This window comes from Nicotiana attenuata, chromosome 5, assembly GCF_001879085.1.
Source record: "Nicotiana attenuata strain UT chromosome 5, NIATTr2, whole genome shotgun sequence".
NCBI classification, from domain to species: domain Eukaryota; kingdom Viridiplantae; phylum Streptophyta; class Magnoliopsida; order Solanales; family Solanaceae; genus Nicotiana; species Nicotiana attenuata.
Window position 1 is genome coordinate 30101683 of NC_031993.1, and position 21473 is coordinate 30123155.

The following is a 21473-nucleotide window of genomic DNA, read 5'->3' on the forward strand; positions in this document are numbered from 1 at the left end:
TAGTCCTAGAAAGGATAAGCAGTCGCTGCAAATATAATCCGGTCTAAGAGTTCGGAGTTGAATCCCACAGAGAACTAAGGTTTAGCTAAAACTGTTCGCTATCACTAAGAAGACAAGCTCGAACAATTCCTAAGTTAGAAATATTAAGATTCTTATGTTTAATTATTTTACTAACAAATTAAAGTAATAAATTAATAACTAAAGATACTAAGGATTTGATAAGATTAAGGAGGTTTAGAGTTATGATTTCCCCAATTGTCGGAATCCTTCACGCTACGTAATTTATAATTTCGCCTAATTATTCTCTACTGATCGTGAGCACTCGACTTATCGTAATTCTCTCTTGAGCAACTACAATAATGTACTAGTCATATTCTCTCGAATTACGGTAGCTTGCACTTTTTCACCCCTCATTATGATCATGTCAAAGCTTCGTTATCTCTAATCCCACTTTTAAACCCGCCGTATTGATCTCTCATATACGTTAGGAGTGACATTGTTCAACAACTACCTAAATATGTACTTTTTTTCAAGCAATATATAATAAATAGGCACCGTTAATTGAGAGCTCTTCAATTAACTAAAATAAGCATGTCGTTGAACAAATAGAAAAATTCAAAGACTCAATTATATCAAAACGTATCAAGAATTCATCCTACAAAAGGCTCCATCAAACCCAAGATAGCAGAATTAGCTACTCATAGTCATCATAAAAGTATGTAAAATTACAATCCTAGAATTCATAACCAACAATAGAAATAGAAAGAAGAAAATAAAAAACTCGTAGAAGAATTCTCCGCCTTGCTCCTTGTGTGTTCTTGCCTCCTTAGGTCGAATCTCCCCTCCTTAGGTCAAAGCTCCCCTTTCAAAAGTGAGTTTAAGGACTATTTATATGAGATAGGGTTTGATTTGGGAGAAATAATACAAGCCAAATTCGGAATAGCCTTTTCAGGTTAGCTCGTTCACTCTCTCGTGCGCACGCGAGAGTGAACAAGCGAAGTTCTTCTCTTTTTCTTTTCCTTCTAAGTCTTTCGTGCACTTCCATGCCTTTTTTCCATAATACGCTGTTTTTTTTTCAAGCTCTCCTCAGCTAGCTCGTTCACTCTCTCGTGTGCACGCGAGAGTGAACGAGCGAAGTACTTCTCTTGTCTTTAGGTCCCAAATCAACTTCTTTTTCTCATTGATAAATGATGAAGAGTGCATATTTTTAAGTATATTTACATATTAATTCTTGTGTGAGTCGCGGGATTTTACGTGGTTTTCGAAGTGAAATATACTCATTATGTGTTTCTTATGTGTAGGAACGAGTTTGGATGATAAATGATCAAAAGATGACAATTCGACACCAAAAGAAGAGATGGAAAGAATTTGGAGCTCGTCCAATTTCGTGCGTGGCACGAAAACGGATGCGAAAAAAGAAAAAAATGAAGGCACAAAATAGCGAAGCGAAGCGAAGGCACGGATCGCTTTGCGAGCTGAAAAATTGCAAAAGCTCAGTCCGCGTCCGGGTTCGCATGCTGCACGAAAGTTGACGCGCCCTCCAGCTCTCCTATCCGATTTTGGATTGCCTTGGACGGCCCTCCACCCTATCTAGGTCATATAAATACATCCTAAAAGTTCTTTGGAAGGGGAGAAGACTTTAGGGAGGAAAGAACATGCTAGGAGCAAGAAGGAGAAGGATTCAACTTCATGTTTTTCCCTCTTTCTTCCTCTATTTCCATTATTGGTTACGAGTTCTAGTGTTGTAGTTATGCATACTATTATGAATAGCTAATTTGTTATCTAGGGTTTTGATGGAACCTCTTGAAGGATGATTTTCCTGCTATGTTAATATAGATTTGCCGTAGCTTTTCTCTATTTGTTCAACTACGTTTATATTGTGGTTGGTTGAAAAGCTCTCAATCGACTGTGCCTATTTAGTGTGTATTACTCGGGAGAGAGTGCATATTTAGGTAGTTGCTGAAAAACACTACTCCCGACGTATATGAGGGATTAATACGAAGGGTTTAAAGGTGGGATTAGGGATAACAAAATCTTGGTGCGATCCGAGTAAGCCGTACTTAATGCCAGCTAGGGTAATTCGAGAGAATATGTCTAGTAAATTGTGGTAGTTACTCGGGAGAGAATTATAACACTCAGAGCGCTCATGATCGGTAGAGAATACTTAGGCAAAATTATAGAAGACGTAGCGGGAAGGATTCCGACAATTGGGGAAATCATAACTCTAGACCTCCTTAATCTTTTCTCCAACCCGTAGTATCTTTAGTTGTTAATCCACTACTTTAATTATTTAGTTAATTAGATATAAGAATATTAATATTTATAACTTAGGAATTGTTCGAGCTTATATTCTTAGTGATAGTCAACAACTGTAGCTAAGCCTTAGTTCTCTGTGGGATTCGACTCCGGACTTGTAAACCGGATTATATTTGTAACAACCGCTTAGTTCTTTTTATGAGGCATAGTTGGGCGTGATCACTCATCTTTCGTCCAACTTGCTCCTACACATAAGAATGCATGTAATGAGCATAATTCACTACTAAAACTCATATAACCTCCCGTAACCACAAGAGATGAAAGTACACAAAAAAATATGCATTTTTAGCCGTTTATCAAGTATTTAACTATAATAAATTAGTAGAAATTGTATTAGTATTAATCAAATCTTGTTGAAACTTTACCTCCGGAAGCACTTAAGTAGCTAGAAGAGAAAATAAAGAGATTGAAGAGCTTTTGAGTGGAACCATAGGAAGGCCAAAAAGGTGCACTTATGTATAAACAAAAAAAAACTACTAGCCAGAAAATACCAAATAAAGGAGAGTGAAAGAAAAAAAAAGAAGAAAGAAAATGAATAAACCTCCATATCTTTGTCTGGACTAGTAAATATCTATATGTCGATGTGCTAAATGAAGAAGGGCGTATATATGCATGGTTTCATGGCAAGACATCGAATTGGTCATGACAAGAAGGTATGCTTAAAAAGTGAAGTGTAGTGTATTAAAGTGCTTAGGATGGTTAGTCACTATTTTCTCAAATATATCCTGCCCGTCCCTTAGCCTACATTACAACCTATAACGTCCTACTTGATCCTAAACTTTACGAGCTTAAATTAGTAGAGACTTACACTACGGGCAAGCCTATGGTACTAACTTGCATGGCATAAGAGTTTCATTGTGAGAGCGAGCGGATTCTTTCTATATTTGTGTCCTTAAACTATACTTAAACTTATATTGGTGAGGGCACATGATTTGCAAAGGATTGGTAGAGACCTTGATTTTTGAGTAGGCACAAGGAGCGAGTCATAGTGTGGAATGCATTAGAGTCAAGTTTTGAGGCTAGGATATTAGAAGAGTGCTATTCTATGCGCTGTTAGTGTGCTATTCTAGTTGTTGAACAACATCACTCCTAACGTATATGAGAGATCAATACGGAGGGTTTAGATGTGGGATTAGGATAACAAAACCATGGTGCGATCCGAGTAAGCCGTACTTAATGCCAGCTAGTGTAATTCGGGAGAATATGTCTAGTAAATTGTGGTAGTTACTTTGGAGAGAATTATAACACTCAGAGCGCTTGTGATCGGTAGAGAATACTTAGGCGAAATTATAGAAGACGTAGCGGGAAGGATTCCGACAATTAGGAAAATCATAACTCTAGACCTCCTTAATCTTTTCTCCAACCCGTAGTATATTTAGTTGTTAATCTACTACTTTAATTATTTAGTTAATTAGATATAAAAATCTTAATATTTATAACTTAGGAATTATTCGAGCTTATCTTCTTAGTGATAGTCAACAACTGTAGCTATACATTAGTCTCTGTGGGATTCGACTCCGGACTTGCAAACCGGATTATATTTGCAACGACCGCTTAGTCCTTTTTATAATGCATAGTTGGGCGTGATCACTCATCTTTCGTCCAACTTGCTCCTACACATAAGAATGCATGTAATGAGCATAATTCACTACAAAAACTCATATAACCGCCCGTAACCACAAGAGATGGAAGTACACAAAAAAAATATGCATTTTTGGCCGTTTATTAAGTATTTAACTATAATAAATTAGTAGAAGTTGTATTAGTATTATGCTCACAAAATTTTAAACATGTTATGGATGTAGGGACCATATGCAGATTCTGAATCAAGGTTTCTACAATCTACCACATGTTATACTAGATTGTGTCCACTTCCTTCACCACTCGAATCACCGCCAAATCAGAGAGCAGTTGGCTTATTTCAGTGAATTAAAAAGAGAAAAATGGCTAGTTGGTATTTTATTAATGTTTATTTATTCCTATATTATGGGACCATTTGAATTACAGCAGAAATAGAGAAATAGCTTTTGTTAATGTATAATAACTGGCAGTTATGGGTCTTTCTTACTAATTCTTTCTCATCTAGCCTTTGAATTATCAAATCTTTTATATATATATATATATTTCTCAGTGGGGTAAACTTTGCTCAATCCGTTCGGAACATTTTCTAGGGTTGATGTCACTGAAAGTTCGATTTATTGAAGACAAATTCATTAAATTTACCTCTAGCTACTTTTGAACTTACATTTTTAATTACAACAAAAAGATACTCCTCACTTTTCCTTCGCAGGTATACTAAAAATAGATTTTCATTTTTACTTGTCACTTTACGCATATCAAGAGAAGGCAATTTTTTTTTTCCTGTTATAACCACAATATTTATTATTCATTTCAAATCATTTTCTCAAATCCAATAAGATATGCATCAATTAATATGGGCATCATGGTAAATTATGCACTTTATTTATTTTTTCCTAAGGGGCGTAAAAAGTCAAAACGTGCCAAGTAAAAATAAACGGAGGGAGTATATAAAAGTGATAGAAGAAATTATACCTATCCTTTTCTCGCTTTTTCATCGTTAAATATCACGTGGAAAAAAAAAAAAAAACTAAGTGGAAGAGAGTCATTAATTGGCAAGTGGATTGATGAAGCATAAAGTGCACTTCTGTGGACGGCCAATAGCTATGATAGGCTGATCAATGACTCTCACTCATATTTTTTTCACCATTACCTTTGCCTAACCATTGTTCAATATTAGATGCCTGAAATTCAACAAGTGTGAAAGAAAATGCTCTTTTCCTACATAGGTGTGTTTTAAAATTATATGAAATTCATAACATTCCGACTACTTAATATTCCGTTAATTGTCTTACTATTTTAGGTTGAATTATCAAATTTCTTTATATAGTATCAGAGGTAGGCTTGTTTTGGAAAATTTTTAGGGAAATTTGCAGCCGCTATCTTTCGTGTGCGTATTGGGTAACTTATTCACTGTGCAATAGCTCGCAAACCACACAGTAGGGGCGTATATAGGACTGATTCCATGGGGCACGTGAACCCATGCTCCCCTCCCTAAATGATGTATGGTAATGTTATATTTTTTAAAAATATTTAAATATATGTGTGCGCACCCTTGATCAAAGTATTATATAATGTGATGATTATTGGGTGTACCTCTCTAAGTGAGGTTGTGAGTTCAAATCTTATATCAATATTGTTATTTTTCTCTCTTTTTCTAGAATTAGACGCCCACCTGAGATGAGCGTGGCTGGTGTCACTTTTTGCTTCTTTTTATATCTTTTTTTGTTTTGTTTATTCTTTCAAATCTTTCAAATATGGAGTTTTCTATTCTTCTTTTGTCACTATAAAATCTTATATGATTAAACAAAATGTGTATATTATAACTAGTACTTAGCAGTGTATGATGTAGCATATAGTCAGTGGGTGCAACTCATCCTAATATTTTCAACATTGAAAATAGATATAGATGTAAGAAAATTAATATTTAAAAAAAAATATTTTTGAACTTATAATTCCAAAAGTGTAATGGATGCGCAATAGTAAGAACTAAAGGTTGAACACGTAAAATTTATATCCTGGATTCACCTCTTCTTAATAGTGCACCCATCTTGTCAAAATCCTGGATCCGTCTCTGTCACACAGGAGATGTAAATCGCACTAAACAAGCCTGGTACGACAAACTCTGACTGAGGAAGCAGCAGTTAAGGAGAATCAATTCTAGTTTTTTCATGTGAAAAACCACTCACCCAACCCTTGCGGCATCAGAGAGATATGCTTTTCTAAAGCCGTTCCGAACATTTTCTAGCTTTGATGACGTTGGAAGTCCAAATTTATTTAAGATAAATTCATTTTCTTAGCTACTTTTAAAATTACATTTAATTACAACAAAAAAGATATATAAAAGTGAAAGATGAAATTAAATTTATCCTTTCTTTACTATTTAATTGTTAAATATCACGTGAAAGTGAAAAGACAAGGGAAAGAGAGTCCGCAAGTGGATTCTTATGTCAAATCAAATATGACATGATTCATGAGTGAATGAAGCATAGAAATGTACATTAGTGGACAACAACAACTATGATAGGTTGATCAATGGCTCTCTCATATTTTTTTCACTACGTTTGTGTTTACCCAAAAAATCGAGTAACAAGTAAACTTGTAATGTGATTTTAAGAATACCTGATTTCACCTAATACCAATTGATTAACTCAAAGATAAGTGATGTGAATTGACAAGAATGTGAAACAAACCAAAGCTTGGACAATGCCCTCGAGCTGATGAACCCTCGAGAGTAGTGAAGTAAGAATAGTTAAAAAGCAGTAAGTTGATGAGCAGAAGAAAGAAATATTATATTGCCTTGATATTCGTGAATGTGAGGGCCTTACAAAATGATTATGGCCCTCTTTATATAGTAGAAGAATCCTATTTATGGTATAATTCTACTTACGGAAGTAAATCCCATGATAGGCTAAATAACCGGTCCTGACTTGATATGCGCCGAGATTTCCGCTACGATCTTTGCCCGATCGCGGATATCTTGGCTTTCTGTTATCCGACCTGGCAGGCTTCCTTCAATCTCGTTCGATCTCTTTCCTGTTTCGGTTTGGATCTTGATTGCCCATTGACCCACGAGATTACCAATCCATATCTGTACCATGGTCCGATATAATCGAGGCCGACCCTTGATCTACCACACCGATTTCGGTCAGTCATACAAAATTAGGCAAGCCCGATTTTGACCGTATACAGATAGTCCACTCATTTTTTAAAGTGTAATGACAAGAAACAAATTGAGTCTTTGAGCTTCTTTGCTTGTTCTTCCCGAAATACCAAATATTCCAATCTCCATTCTTCCTTTCTTATGAAAACAAAATGGCCAAAACATCTAAAACTGTTCCGCAAAAAGAAACCGCTTAGGTTCGGGCTAAGGAGCGCACCAAGTGTCGGTCTCGGAGGGAGACCTTTGAAGAAATCCATACTTGGGGCTTTGTTCTTTCGACCGAGATCGATGGACCTCGAATGACCATTTGAACTAGAGTTTGAGTAGCTCTTAGGCTTAACAATCGAGTGAGGATTTGCTTGAACTCGAAGTAAAGTTAGCCCTTAGGCTTTATAGATAGTCCCCTAGTGAGAGTTTGCTCGAACTCGGGTTAAGACAGCCCTTGGGCTTTTATGATCAAGTGAGGACTTGCTCGAACTCGAAGTGAAGTTAGCCCTTAGGCTTTATAGTCGAGTGAGTATTTGCTCGAACTCGAAGTAAAGTTAGACCTTAGGCTATATAGATAGTCCCCGAGTGAGAGTTTGCTCGAACTCGGGTTAAGATAGCCCTTGGGCTTTTAAGATCGAGTGAGGACTTGCTCGAACTCGAAGTGAAGTTAGCCCTTAGGCTTTATAATCGAGTGAGGATTTGCTCGAACTCGAAATAAAGTTAGCCCTTAGGCTTTATAGATAGTCCCCGGGTGAGAGTTTGCTCGAACTCGGGCTAAGATAGCCCTTGGGCTTTTAAGATCGAGTGAGGACTTGCTCGAACTCGAAGTGAAGTTAGCCTTTAGGCTTTATAGTCGAGTGGGGATTTGCTCGAACTCGAAGTAAAGTTAGCCCTTAGGCTTTATAGATAGTCCCCGAGTGAGAGTTTGTCCGAACTGAGGTTAAGATAGCCCTTGGGCTTTTGTATTTGTTACGAATTTCGAACGTCTCCGATCCGCGTTAATTTGGTCGTAGCCCCTTTAGTTCGGAACTTGACCTTTGGGCTTATTTTCCGTTTCACTTGAAGCTTGTCCGAAGTGTTAGTCCCCGAGTGGGGTGGCCGTGGCCTATAAAATCGATTGTGCCTTTAAGGTCTTATGGTCTCAAAATTTTAGTAGTTCGATTTCGTTTGTTTTTCGGATGGCAGTCCTCAAGCGTGGGGTTAGTTGTTCGAACTTCCGTCATGGTCGGCCCTTAAGCCTGTTTACACAATAGATCAAGAGTATAAAATAGGAAAGTTTTCTAAAGGCAGGAGATATCGGCAAGGAAAAATACTTCTCTCAGTAGATGATTATACATGTGCGCATGTTTGATGTTAGGGCTCGAGTAATCTATATGGGCACGATGCATCTGACCATTTGACCCTTACAACATTTTCCTAGCAAGACCCCGCAATCACGAAGTGATTTCATTGCAACAAAGTAGACATTCGAGGGTAATGCCCCCAGTACTCGAGGCTTATTGTAGGGAACCTCGGCAACTGTTGAATTGCTCTAAGTTAGCACGAACAATGGTTGCCTCGTTAAAAACCTCACCGGAAAAATCCATTTGGGACAAAAACCGGTCTAAGGAAAAAGAGTGCAACACGTGCTTTAAGATCCAAAGCTTCGTGCCGATCCTTGTCGATAGCCTGCAAGTGTTAGTCGAAAAAATAGAAAGGATTGGAATGGGGTCGTACCTTTATTTGGATTTTGGATATTTAACGTGATCTTCCTCGGCATCAAGCCCCCGTGAATTTTGAACTTGATCATTTCTCCTCTCATTTCGTGTGAAGCTTTGCCTAGACCCGCTGCCTCTATGGTCTCCGTTGTACGGTTGATATCGATCTCTATTCGACCTTGTCTCTCGATCGATGTCCCTTTTGATCCTATCCATGGTCCTGCTAGGATAAACGGACCCCGAAAGAGTCCCCAGTTGATCATCCTCGACCCTAATCTTTGACTGATACCGAGTATTTACGTTAGCCCAAGTGACAACCGGGTACTCGATTAAACTTTGCTTCAACTGCTGTGAAGCTATAGAACTCCGAATGTTGGGACCTTGAGTGAAAGCTTGAACAACCCAGTCATCGGTGACCAGAGGCAAATCCATTCTCTCCGCTTGGAACCGAGATACGAATTCCCTGAGCATCTCGTTATCTTTCTGCCTTACCTTGAAAAGGTCCGACTTTCTCGTTGCAATTTTAATGGATCCGGCGCGTGCCTTTACAAAAGAATCTGCAAGCATAGCAAACGAATCAATAGAATTAGGGGTAAGTTATGATACCATATTAAGGTACCCTTCGATAGAGTCTCCTCGAATTTCTTCAGTAGTACGGATTCAATTTCGTCATCTTCCAAGTTGTTTCCTTTGATGGCGCACGTATACGAGGTGACGTATTCATTCGGATCGGTCGTCCCGTTATACTTGGGAATCTCGGGCATACAAAACTTCTTAGGAACGGAGCCGCACCATGGGGGAAGGGTCTTTGCACGAACTTTTTAGAATCTAGTCCTTCCAATATCGGTGGTGCCCCTGGTATTTGGTCAACCCGAGAGTTGTATGTTTCTACCTTTTCATCATTTGCCTCGATTTTCTTTTCTCTTGATTCAATCCGTTTAGTGAGCTCCTCGAGCATTTTATAATAGCAGGTCAGTCCCCGAATCATTAGCGTTCGATCTCTCCGGTATAGGTTCGACCCTGCGAATAGTTTCCGGTTCAGGCTCCGGTTCGATCCCACTTGGTGCTCGATGTTGATTCTGTAGTTGCGCTATAACGGCTTGCTAAGCCTGTAGCATTTCAAATATAAATTGGAGGCTAACTCCACCGTCTTCTCCGCCCTGCGTACCTCGACCACCTGATCGAACTTCCTTGCGTACGCTACCTTCAGGATCAACGCCTAAATTTGCATTTAGGGCGACATGCGAACTGACATCGACGGGGTCTGCGATTGGTACTCCGTCGTGGCCCGCCTGAGGCACTTCGATCCCTGGGGCGGCTACATTATCGTTTTCTCCATGAAGATCAGGGGCGGTGTCTGTGTGATTGGGCGCTGCTTGAGAGTTTGCCATATTGATTCCTGAAATCAAAGACACTTACCAGAACAAGTGTAAAAGCAGTGTATGTTATGAGGATTAATACTAGGCAATCACTATTATCCTTAGCCCCACGGTGAGCGCCAAACTGTTTATCCAAAAAATCGAGTAACAATTAAACTTGTAATGTGGTTTTAAGGATACGTGATTTCACCTAATACAAATTGATTAACTCAAAGATAAGTGATGGGAATTGACAAGAATTTGAAACAAACCAATGCTTGGACAATGCCCTCGAGCTGATGAACCCTCGAGAATAGTGAAGTAAGAATAGTTAAAGAGCAGTAAGTTGATGAGTAGGAGAAAGAAATATTATATTGCCTTGATATTCGTGAATGTGAGGGCCTTACAAGATGATTATGACCCTGTTTATATAGTAAATGAATCCTATTTATGGTATAATTCTAATTACGAAAGTAAATCCCATGATAGGCTAAATAATCGGTCCTGACTTTATACGCGCCGAGATTTCCGGCATGATCATTGCCCGATCGCGGATATCTCGGCTTTCTGTTATCCTACCTGGCAGGCTTCTTTCAATCTCGTTCGATCTCTTTCCTGTTTCGGTTTCGATCTTGATCGGCCATTGATCCACGAGATTACGAATTCATATATGTACCATGGTCCGATATAACCGAGGTCGAGCCTTGATCTACCACCCAGATTTCGGTTAGTCATAAAAAATTAGGTAAGCCCGATTTTGACCTTATACAGGTTGCCTTATCCATTATTCGACAAACTATAACATTCATTTTAACTGAAATAAATGACTAATTGTATAAGCATTTCTCCACCGTTATTAAATTTATTATATTCGTTTTATATCAAAGTGATTAAGTGTTGGCCTTTTAAGAATTGAAGAAAGTGATACTTAATATATCTTTTATATATCTTAATAAATATTTGAATTTTAATCCAAAGATTTAGGATGGATTTAACTCTATCAATTGATATATTAATCATCCACGTAAAATACAATTTTGAGGACAATAAGGATTGTTCGTTTGGAACGGGCGGGATTATTGCCAATTTTCCTATAATCCCAAAATAAATAAACTACTACGAGTTTAAGGACAATATAAAGAAGCTATTACATCATCACATAGTATTTATATGTAAATCTTTATAATAATTTATTACTCCTCCGTTTTAATTTATGTGACTATATTTGATTGATCACAGAGTTTAAGAGAAAAAAAAAACTATTGAAACTTAAGTCTAAAATTAGTCATAAGTATTTTACTAACTATATATCATCTTATTCAAGAGTAAAATAAAAAAAATTAAAATTAAATTATTTTTTTAAAAAAATATATAATATTTTTTAAATAGACTAAAAAGAAATATGACAAGAAAATTAGGATAGAAAAATAATTTGATAAAAATAAAACTAACCTGCAATAATTAATTAAATTAATATAATAAATCTTTACACTATCACAATATATATATATAACTTACTTAAAATGAGATTACTACGAAACTAAAAAGTAAACACAATTAATGTACTAGTACTAGTATAAGATTCTGTATTTATTAAACTCTTGTCTCCTTTCCTTTTCTGTCCTATATCTCTTCACCTCATATCATAATACTTCCCTAACTTCTCTTCTTCTTGCTCACCCACACGTCTTCCTCTGTCTCACTCTCTCTTTTCTCCAAAAATAAATTTATCATACCCATATTTCAGATTTATTCATTCATGTAAGTTTAACAGTTCGTCTATTCATTTGATCAATGGAACAGAATTTTTCTGATATGAGATAAATTTATGCAAAATTTTTTGATTAATATTTTAACTATACAGGTTTTAATGCACAGCTACACTGGATATCAACTGAAAGCCTGAACAATTTATAGAGATTTGCAGATTTTAGTTTTCTGTTTGCTGTAAGGTATGCTATTTGAATTGTTTAGACTATTAATCATTAAGTTAAATGGAGTTTTCAGTATTTAATTCTACTATATCATTTGTTGATAATAAATCTATTTGGTAGTAATAGTTATGTAACAGGTAATTTATGTTATTCTACTTGGTAATATCAGGCATTAGATATGTTATTTAATCAAGAAAATTTACTTTAAAGGATTGTTTTTTAATCAAGAATATTTTACTTGAAAAAAGTTAATTTTTGATCAATAACTTAATAGAATTCTGGAAATGATGAAGTGGAAACCTCGGATCTAGATTTAATTTTTTAGCAATTTCTAGTTGTTTTCTTGTTTTTTGGCGGTGGCGAAGTGGTTGCTTAATTGTTACAATAGTTTAATGAGAAAGCCTGCCATATTGAATGTTGAAAAGGATGGTTAGTCAAAGATAGCATGAATTGGTTCTTAATAAATAAATAAATGCTGTATATCTTCAGAACAAGATTTATGTATTTGAAAAGAAAGACTAGTTTATAAACTTGTTTGACAATCTCTTTCTTCTGTTTGCTTCTTGGTCTAATGAATGTTGCCCAATTTTGGATTCTGAAAAAGGCATGGAATAGGCTTCTGACTTCAAAGGCAAGAAAAGTCGATTAAAGCAGAAAGGAAACTTAGATTACCCAATATGTTCAAAGGTTCTTAGTGTTAGTGATTTTGAGCTTTTATTCTTTTATTTGTTTCCATTCCCCTTTATTTGATTAAAATGCCAGTTAGATGAATGTCGATTTCTTTTTTACTATGGCATGGTCGAAGGGGAGCCTTGGCGTAACTGGTAAAGTTGCTATTAGGTCATGGGTTCAAGCCGTGGAAACAGCCTCTTGCAGAAATGTAGCGCAAGGTTGCGTACTATAGACCCCTGTGGTCCGGCCCTTCCTGAACCCCGCGCATAGCTGTAGCTTACTGGACCGGGCTGCCCTTTATTTTGGCATGGTGGGTACTAATCAGCTGCATAGAATTGTTGGTTTGGGTTGTATTGTTTGAACTACATTTGCTACAATATAATGGATATCTAGTTTGTTAGATATTCCTATGTTCTTGAAAGTTTTGTAACTTGCATTTTTTCCATTAAATAGGTGATGCTTACATTTCTTTGTTGACTTATTATTTGGAGTAGTAATTGATGGCATCGCCAGACATGCGTACCCCTTGGCTATCATCAGCTGTTGAATCTTTCGGTGGATCCTTCAAGATACACATAAAAGAAGAAGAAGAAGAGACAGTGGAGACAGTAGAATTCTTTGAAGATCCAAGTTCTCCAGCTTATAATCCACATAATATTCCGAATCCCCCTCCGGCTCCTGGTAAAATCCGTTCCAAAGCCACTAATCCTCGACAGCTTTCAAATTCTGATTGTGTCCCGAATGAAGCAAAAGATACATGGGACAAGCTCTTCAAAGAAGGATATGGAGCAGACGTACATATAATTACAGACGATGGATCATTTATTCCGGCTCATTATGCCCTTCTGGTCAGTATGTTTAGTTGAATTTGTCTAGCAGGTTTTGTTTGTTAACGATGCCCATTATTTATTATACTTTCTTCCTTATGATTTTTATAGAGTGTTGCATCTCCAGTGTTGGGGAATTTTCTGCAGCAATCCAAAGTAAAGAATGGTATTAGATGCATAAAAATCCCCGGGGTACCTCGTGATGCGGTCTCTGCATTCATCCGTTTCCTCTACTCAGCCTGGTACGCAGGACATTTCACCTCCTAGCTATTTGAATCTTTAGTGAGTTTAATATTAATAAAAATGCTTATCCAACGTTAGCATATGTTCATGATAAGAATGGTACAAATGATTTTAACCTTCTTTAACCAAATAATCGAGTCAAAGGACAATGTTTACATATCATCACAAATCTATGAAGATCCTCAACATCAAACTTATATCCCTGGAACTTCTGTCTATACATAAATTTATCCTTGACGATTCCGCTGACAGAAATTATTATTGGCAGCTTCTTGTGGCCTTTGCAGTCATGTATAGTTATGTGGGATAGATATCAAATTTTACTCGTAACTGAGATAGAATCTGTTACGATGAATCCTCCTGGTCATACGTCACTGAAGTTGTACTTCCTTTGGGGGGGGGGGGGGATCTTTTACCTTTCTGGCTTTGCAATTTTTGTTTTAAGTTTTCACTCAAATTTCTCTTGGAAGCTATTGATCAATTGAAATTTATGTCACCTTTTTAATCTCATGCAGTTACGACGAAGGAGATATGAAGAAGTTTGTTCTGCATCTGTTGGTCTTATCACATGCCTACTCTGTACCATTACTTAAAAGAGTTTGCATAAGCCATTTGGAACAAGGTTGGTTGAACTTGGAAAACGTGATAGATGTGCTTCAGTTAGCGAGAAACTGTGATGCACCACGGCTTACCCTCTTTTGCATTCGTATGATTGTGAGGAACTTCAAGAACATATCATCAACTGAGGGTTGGAAAGTAATGAGACAAGCTAATCCCGTACTTGAACAGGAGCTTTTAGAATTTGTTGTTGAAGCAGATTCGGTAAGATGGTCACTGCTCTTTGTCTAGAGAATATTGCATTCTTCTTTATAATTTGAACACCCAGTGACTTGTCGCAGATCCACTGAGATGCCTTGTCATTTGGAGTAGATTGATCATTGATTGGATCAAGACCAAAAAGTATGTGGAAAACAATGTGTGCTTGACTTTGTTTCATCTTTTCAATGGGAACTTTCTCCTGCTATAAAGCATGCCATTGATCTTGTCATTGCTTCACTAGATATGACAACAATTATGCATCTCTAAATGTAGTACTTACACAAGCCAGCCAAAATAGCTGTCCTATTTATGTCGCACCCCTTTGTCTGAAAGATATTGTCGCACCCTTGTTTGTGCATCCAGTTTTATATTGAAATTTACAGCTAAAATGAGGCACTGTGTTTGTCAACTCGTGGATTCAATCTTTTTCTTATACAGATTTTGGTACAGCCAAAAGATTCCACATGGCCATTAATCCTGAAAACACACGCGTTGAAGATACATATAGTACTAATAAACATGAACTACATGTTTGATTTATCTTGATCATTTCCTCTTGTTCCACCATTATTTTTACGATTGGGTGGGCAAACAAATTCTGTTTCTTAATTCATATGCCTGGTTTTTAAGTGGTATGCATGCGAAAGTTTATTTGAGCCATGTATGCAGTTGCTAAGCAATTAGTGCTTGAGAAATAATCTAGTAAACATTGAATATCTTTTGGTATGATAATCTTATTGTTTTTTTTCCAGAGAAAACAAGATAGACTGAAGAAAATCGAAGAGAAAAAGGTGTATTTACAACTGCATGAAGCTATGGAAGCTCTGGTTCACATTTGCAGAGATGGGTGTCGAACAATTGGGCCTCGTGACAAGGTGCTTAAAGCAAGCCAGGCGGCATGTAGTTTCCCAGCATGCAAGGGGCTGGAGACTCTGGTCCGTCATTTCTCAAGTTGCAAAATTAGAGTTCCTGGTGGATGTGTCCATTGCAAGCGAATGTGGCAGCTTCTTGAGCTTCATTCACGCATTTGCGACGAACCTGACTATTGCAAAGTTCCTCTTTGTAGGTAAGTAAAATAATTCTTCTGGTGATATTCTGTTAGCAGAACAGCACTTATGCGGATTTTTATTCAAGAAAGAATTAAAATACATATAAAGAGGCTTGCGAAACAGTAGATTATGACATATCAGCTGTTGACAGAAACTGCTAGAACTGTTTTTTTAAGGTTCGATGCCTTAGTTTGACTTAAGCAGACCGACATTTCAAACTATTGTTATACAACTAGAACTCTACCTCTAAAGCATCTAGATGAAGTCGGGTAATGAAAGTTGAAAAGACATCCGTGACGTGCAGTAGTAGTGATTCTCAGTTTGAGAACAAAAACAAGGGGTGATCCCTACTTCCTATCGTTTGTATCGTTCACTTCAATATTTGGACAGATGACAGCATAACAAATGTCATTTTATTGCTTTAGGCACTTCAAGGTGAAAATGCTGCAACAGACGAAGAAAGATGCGGCAAAGTGGAAGGTGTTAGTAAGCAAAGTGAACGCAGCAAAGAATGCAGTGAGCCTATTCTCATCTCGGCGGGCAGATTTGTAATGACCTTTAGAATAGTAAATATGATCATGCTTATAACAACATATGGCCAATATTTTAGCTGGCCATACAAGCTGTGTAAATTACAGCTACTCACATAAGAAATGCCATGTAAAAGTTGCTGACTTCTGATTAATTTATGGCCAAAATTTTATGGTCAGGTATCCTCTTCTTTGGTAAGCCAGTTGGTACAAAGAGTTCAAATTCATAACACCTCTTTTTCCTTCTTTTTTTTTTTTTTTTTGGTTTTTTTTTATGGGCAGAGTTGAGCTGTCTATCATATTTTGAATGAACAAGAAAGAGTATTATACAAACCTTTTGAGTATGGTACAACTTTCCATTTGTGTCTTTTTGGTATTAGTTAGTCAGCTAGGCTGGTGAAAGCGGCATTGGATGATTGAACTTTTATTTGATCCATTCTATGGGATAGGATAGTATTTTTAAACTTTATTTTGTCATATGGTGCAACTGAGATAGGATTAGCTCACGCTCACTTAGAGCAGATGGAGGTTCTCGGACGGGGAAAAGTGGCATTCGACATCTATTAAAAAAGACCAAGAATAAAGCCATACCATGCCCTCGGAGAAAATAGTGATGATTGCCGCCCTCGAGGACGTGTGCAAGAAGGTCTTTGCCGATTACAAATTTAAGTAGTCAAGATAAAATCATCCTATTCCACCCTTGTTATCTTTGATAGATAAATAAAAGATGAATCACATAAAGAAGAAATTTGAGAGATTGCACTAGGGCCACATGTAGAAGTCCTTGTGACAATGAATGCCTTGCTCAATCATACTATATTATAAGTATAAAGACTGAAATCATCAATATTGAATTAGAAGAATATCCTTCAAATATTAATTGACCATTTTGCCCTTCATTTTGTTCCTTTTTTTTCCCGTTAATTTTCTTCCTTTAAGAAAGAATGACTAACGAATTCTTTCAATTAATTTGGAAATAGAAGTGATTCCATAACTTTATTAAGGAATTTGAGGAGCTTCCTCGTTACATGATTATGGAATTTAAAGAGATTCTGTGCCATTAAATATTGAACATACCTAGATTTATCTATCAACTTGCTTTTGTTACTTGTATATGCAAGTTGATTTCACGCCTTATTCTTCACAACTTTGTCACTTGAAATACCGAGGTTATCCCCAAGAAAAGAATCTGGGATTTGGATATGCAAAGTTGATGTTTTGTGTTCTGAAAACAAAATTTTGTATTTTAGTTATGACAAACATTTGAACATGAGGACAGTAGGGGTGTACAGAGGAAACCGACAAACAACACCAACCCGATAATCCAAGTTAAGCCGAGAAAAAAACCGATTATGGTTTGGTTTGATTTGGTTTGGTGTTGGAAAGAAAAACACCACCATAATTGGTTTGGTTTGGTTTTAACTAAAGAAAGTCAAACCGAAACCAAACCAACCCGACATTACATAAACTAAATTTTTAGATATATTTAATATATAAATATACTTATTGTGATGTAATTTATAAATATTTCTTAAACTTTTTCATAAATTTATTTTTTTAAAGGTATTATTATTCCAAGGTTGGACTTAGAACTTTGAATGTTCCAATAAGTTTTATAGCCATTAGTAACTTAAATAATGCTAACAAAAGCCCAAATCAAAATCAAATCAATACTAATGCTAACAAAAGACATTCAATTCAACACTGGGAACGACAATATATTGAATATCTATTTTTTGTTTTGCAATAATTTAATAAAAATCCATACCTATTTTATTATTTCTTTAGCGTTTAGTCATGTAATAGTACTCCCTTATTAGTCCATTTATTTTAGCATGACTTAGTGCTTTTAGATTATGTTTATTTTTATTATGGCTTTTTAATTAGCAATATTTATATTACATAATTTTATTGTCTTTATTGTTGAATTTTAGGATAATGCCATGACACATCTCATATTTTGTATTATTTTCTTGAAAAATATATTATATAGTTGAATCTTACTAGGATTAAAGAAATATTTTGAGCACAAGTTATATGTTTTGTGCTACGAAGATTTTACCGGAAAAAAAAATCAGAAAAAACCCGGATAACCCGAAACCCGAAAAAAACCGAGATTGAAAAACCCGAGTTTTATTGGTTTGGTTTGGTCTTTAGATTTAATAACCCGACACAATTGATTTGGTTTTGTAATTGTAAAATACGAACCAACCCGACCTATGTACACCCCTAGATGTAAGACATTACTCTCTTCATCCCAATTTATGTAGTATTTTTTGCTTCTCGAAAAGTAAGTTGCAATTCATTCACGTTAATATAATAAAGATATATATTTTAATACGTTGGTTAAATTCATATGGTTTGAATCCTGAATAACGAAAATTGTCCTATAAATTAAGATAGAGAAAGTATAATATATAGTTGTAACTATATCAATTTGTTTTGTTTAGATACCAGAGAAGTTACATCGGAAGATCCTAAATGATTTATATGAATCTAGTACTAATCATGCCGAACTATGCCTTAGAAAAAGGACTAAGCGGTCGTTGCAAATTTAATTCGGTTTACTAGTCCGGAATCGAATCCCACAAAAAATTAACCTACTAATTATGACAACTAATTTTGCAAGAATTCAAGTAATCAACCTTCAGAAGCTTTAGTTAATAACTTTAGCGGTTATTAACTAAGAGCAAAGTGATTAAATGGTGTAAATTTATAACTAACAGAGTAAATGTTATTAAACAAGATTGGAAAAGTCTAGGGTAATGATTTCCCCAATTATTGAAGTCTTCCTCGCTACGTTTCCTATAAATTTGCCTAAGTATTCTCTACCAATCGTGAGTACTTTGGGTTTCGTAATTCTCTTCCGAGCAATTACAACAATTTACTAGACGTATTCTTCTGAACTACGCTAGCTGGCACTATTTCACCTCTCACTACAATCGCACCAAGTAGGTTTCATTATTCCTAATCCCACCTTTAAACCCTCAGTGTATTGATTCTTCAAATACGTTAGGAGTGATGTTATTCAACAACAACCTGAATGCATACCCTTTTCCAAGCAGTACACACTAAATAAGTACAGTTAATTGAGAGCTCTTCAAATAACAACTATGAACATATGCAGTTGAACAACCAGAGACAAATCAATGGCAAATTTATATTAAACACAGTGAAAAATCATCCTCCAATAGGTTCCATCAAACCCTAGATGAGAAAGCTTAGCTACTCATAATTATATAAACAGTGTTCATAATATTCAAAAGCATTAAACTACAAATTAAAGAGGAATGGAGGGAAAACCCGTTTGACTCCTTGCTCCAACACGTATTTACGGAGCCGCAAATTATTAAGCATCAAGCACAAAATGAACACAAGCCAAGAAAATGAGACATATGCGTTAATAAACATGCTATCTAACTCAACAAGGCATCATAACCAACTTCAAATATATGGAAGGTAATACACATGCTAGAGCCTAAATATGCTTCTATCAAACAAGGCAAAAGGGCGCCTAGAAATCTTTTTTTTTTTTCATCCTTTTATTCTTCCATCCTAACCTACTCTAAAAATAAAAAAGAAATTATTACCCGATTCAACTACATCACATGGAAGAGATTCGAGGTACAAAGAAAAATCACAGGGGATTATTGCTACCTAAAAAAAGACATATTTTTGGAATATTCCATTTTTTTTGTGTGTGCGCTTTTGGTTAGACTTTAATCTCTATAAAACTGTCTAGAAGATCCATCGTCGAGAAAAGTCTAATCATGTCTATTATTATTATTATTATTATTTTTGATTTTATGTATTTTACCTTTTTTTTCCAAATAAAACTACTGAAATCAATCCTAAAAGCTGAAGACTAAAGCTAGAATACTATACTAAAATAATTTTGTATTTTTTTTTCAAATTCTATGCTAAAATAGAAAAGAAGAAGTTAATAACTATTATGCTAAAATGAAAATAAGAAACTATCAATTTATCTATTATTTACATACCATAGAGAATCCCCCACCCTACACTTAATTCATGCAGTATACTCAGTAGATGTATAAAGAAATAAAACACAAGTAAGGTGGTAGGAAAAACTCCCTGATCCGTCGTCATCATCGCCCTCATCATAGAAGGCCCCATCCCCAGCTGACAAATCCTCATCATCATCATATCCCCCCTCAACATCCTCACCAGCCTCCTCCTCAAACTGCTCTGGCTCGGCCTCTAAACATTCAGGCGTGTTGACATCCTCATCCCCAGGTAGTATCTGGCCCTCACCAAGCCCAGCCAGACATTGGCCCTTGTTTAAGTTGTCCCTCTCCTCCGGAGTAGCCGACCTCCCTCCAATCTGTAGTTGCAAGTCCATCATCCCATAGAAATGGTCCATGAAGCTATCGTCACTATCATTGCGCTCGGCACCAGTAGGGAAAGACAATATCATTCTCCTCCTTCGCCCGGACGTTGGTGATGTCAGTCCCTCGGAGGAGTGATGGAATGACTATATCAAACTCTCTCTCCTGCTCTACCTCCTCCTTTCTCATATACTATGTCATCATGTTGCCAAAGAATAACTTATCTATCCTCTTGCTCTTTCGTACTTGCGCCATCTAGTGGCATATGAACCTGCCCATATTCACCTTTTGGCCAGTCATTAAGAAGTAAAGAAAACATACCCTCTCATGGCCGATCATCATCTTATGGTTGCACGGTAGCACCGCGTGTTGATCAATTTTAACCAAACTTGAGCTTCCAACATCATTTTCTTCTTTGGAAATTTCTTATGACGTTGAGTCTTTTTGTCACTGACCCAGGAAACTGTAGAATTGACACCACATAAAGTGTGTCTAAGCTCTTGATATGTTGGGCGGGCAATAATGTTACCCAACTGCTCATGTAGAACATCCGGAGTTCCCAAGTAATTGCATATAGCCGATGTAGAAAAATCAATCAATCGTCCCCGAATGGGCACATACTGCTCTGGATCATCCAGATCATATCCGGCATAGAACTCACGAACAAGGTTGACATTGATATCCCAGGGTTCCGAACACATATATCCCCGGGGTTCCGAACACATAGCTCAACCCAAGATCATGAATAGCCTTCCATATTTCCGGATACTTAGATCGTAAATGGCGCTCATGAACAGCCAAATCAGGGTATATATGATTAGGCCGATAAATCTTGTACAATGCCTAGGTGCATGGGGGTATACTCTTAATCCCGTATGCACGTTGTCCCTAAGGCCTTGGGCGTGAGGCTTCCATAGCTGCTACTTCTTGCAACCCCTCAGTATGACTCG

At 36.6% G+C, this 21473-nt stretch overlaps 1 protein-coding gene across 4 annotated transcripts; it reads left to right on the forward strand.

Annotated features, from left to right (window-relative positions):
- Window positions 11717-16518, forward strand: LOC109225584 (BTB/POZ and TAZ domain-containing protein 3). Of its 4 annotated transcripts, XM_019390299.1 has the most exons (8): window positions 11717-11861; window positions 11965-12052; window positions 12639-12721; window positions 13201-13554; window positions 13645-13775; window positions 14292-14598; window positions 15348-15661; window positions 16070-16373. In XM_019390299.1, exons 4-8 carry the CDS (start codon window positions 13207-13209, stop codon window positions 16194-16196), a joined length of 1227 nt encoding a protein of 408 aa, XP_019245844.1. In that variant the 5' UTR covers window positions 11717-11861; window positions 11965-12052; window positions 12639-12721; window positions 13201-13206; the 3' UTR covers window positions 16197-16373. The 4 variants fall into 4 exon arrangements, with proteins under 4 accessions (XP_019245844.1, XP_019245842.1, XP_019245843.1 ...); XM_019390297.1 differs by lacking the exon at window positions 12639-12721 and having other exon boundaries at window positions 16070-16518; XM_019390298.1 differs by lacking the exon at window positions 12639-12721 and having other exon boundaries at window positions 13160-13554.

Coding starts and splice junctions, on each gene's coding strand:
- LOC109225584 (XM_019390297.1), top strand. CDS start 13,207: ATGGCATCGCCAGACATGCGTACCCCTTGGCTATCATCAGCTGTTGAA. Junction 14,599..15,347: donor TTGTTGTTGAAGCAGATTCG/GTAAGATGGTCA, acceptor TTTTTTTTCCAG/AGAAAACAAGATAGACTGAA. Junction 15,662..16,069: donor TGCAAAGTTCCTCTTTGTAG/GTAAGTAAAATA, acceptor TTATTGCTTTAG/GCACTTCAAGGTGAAAATGC.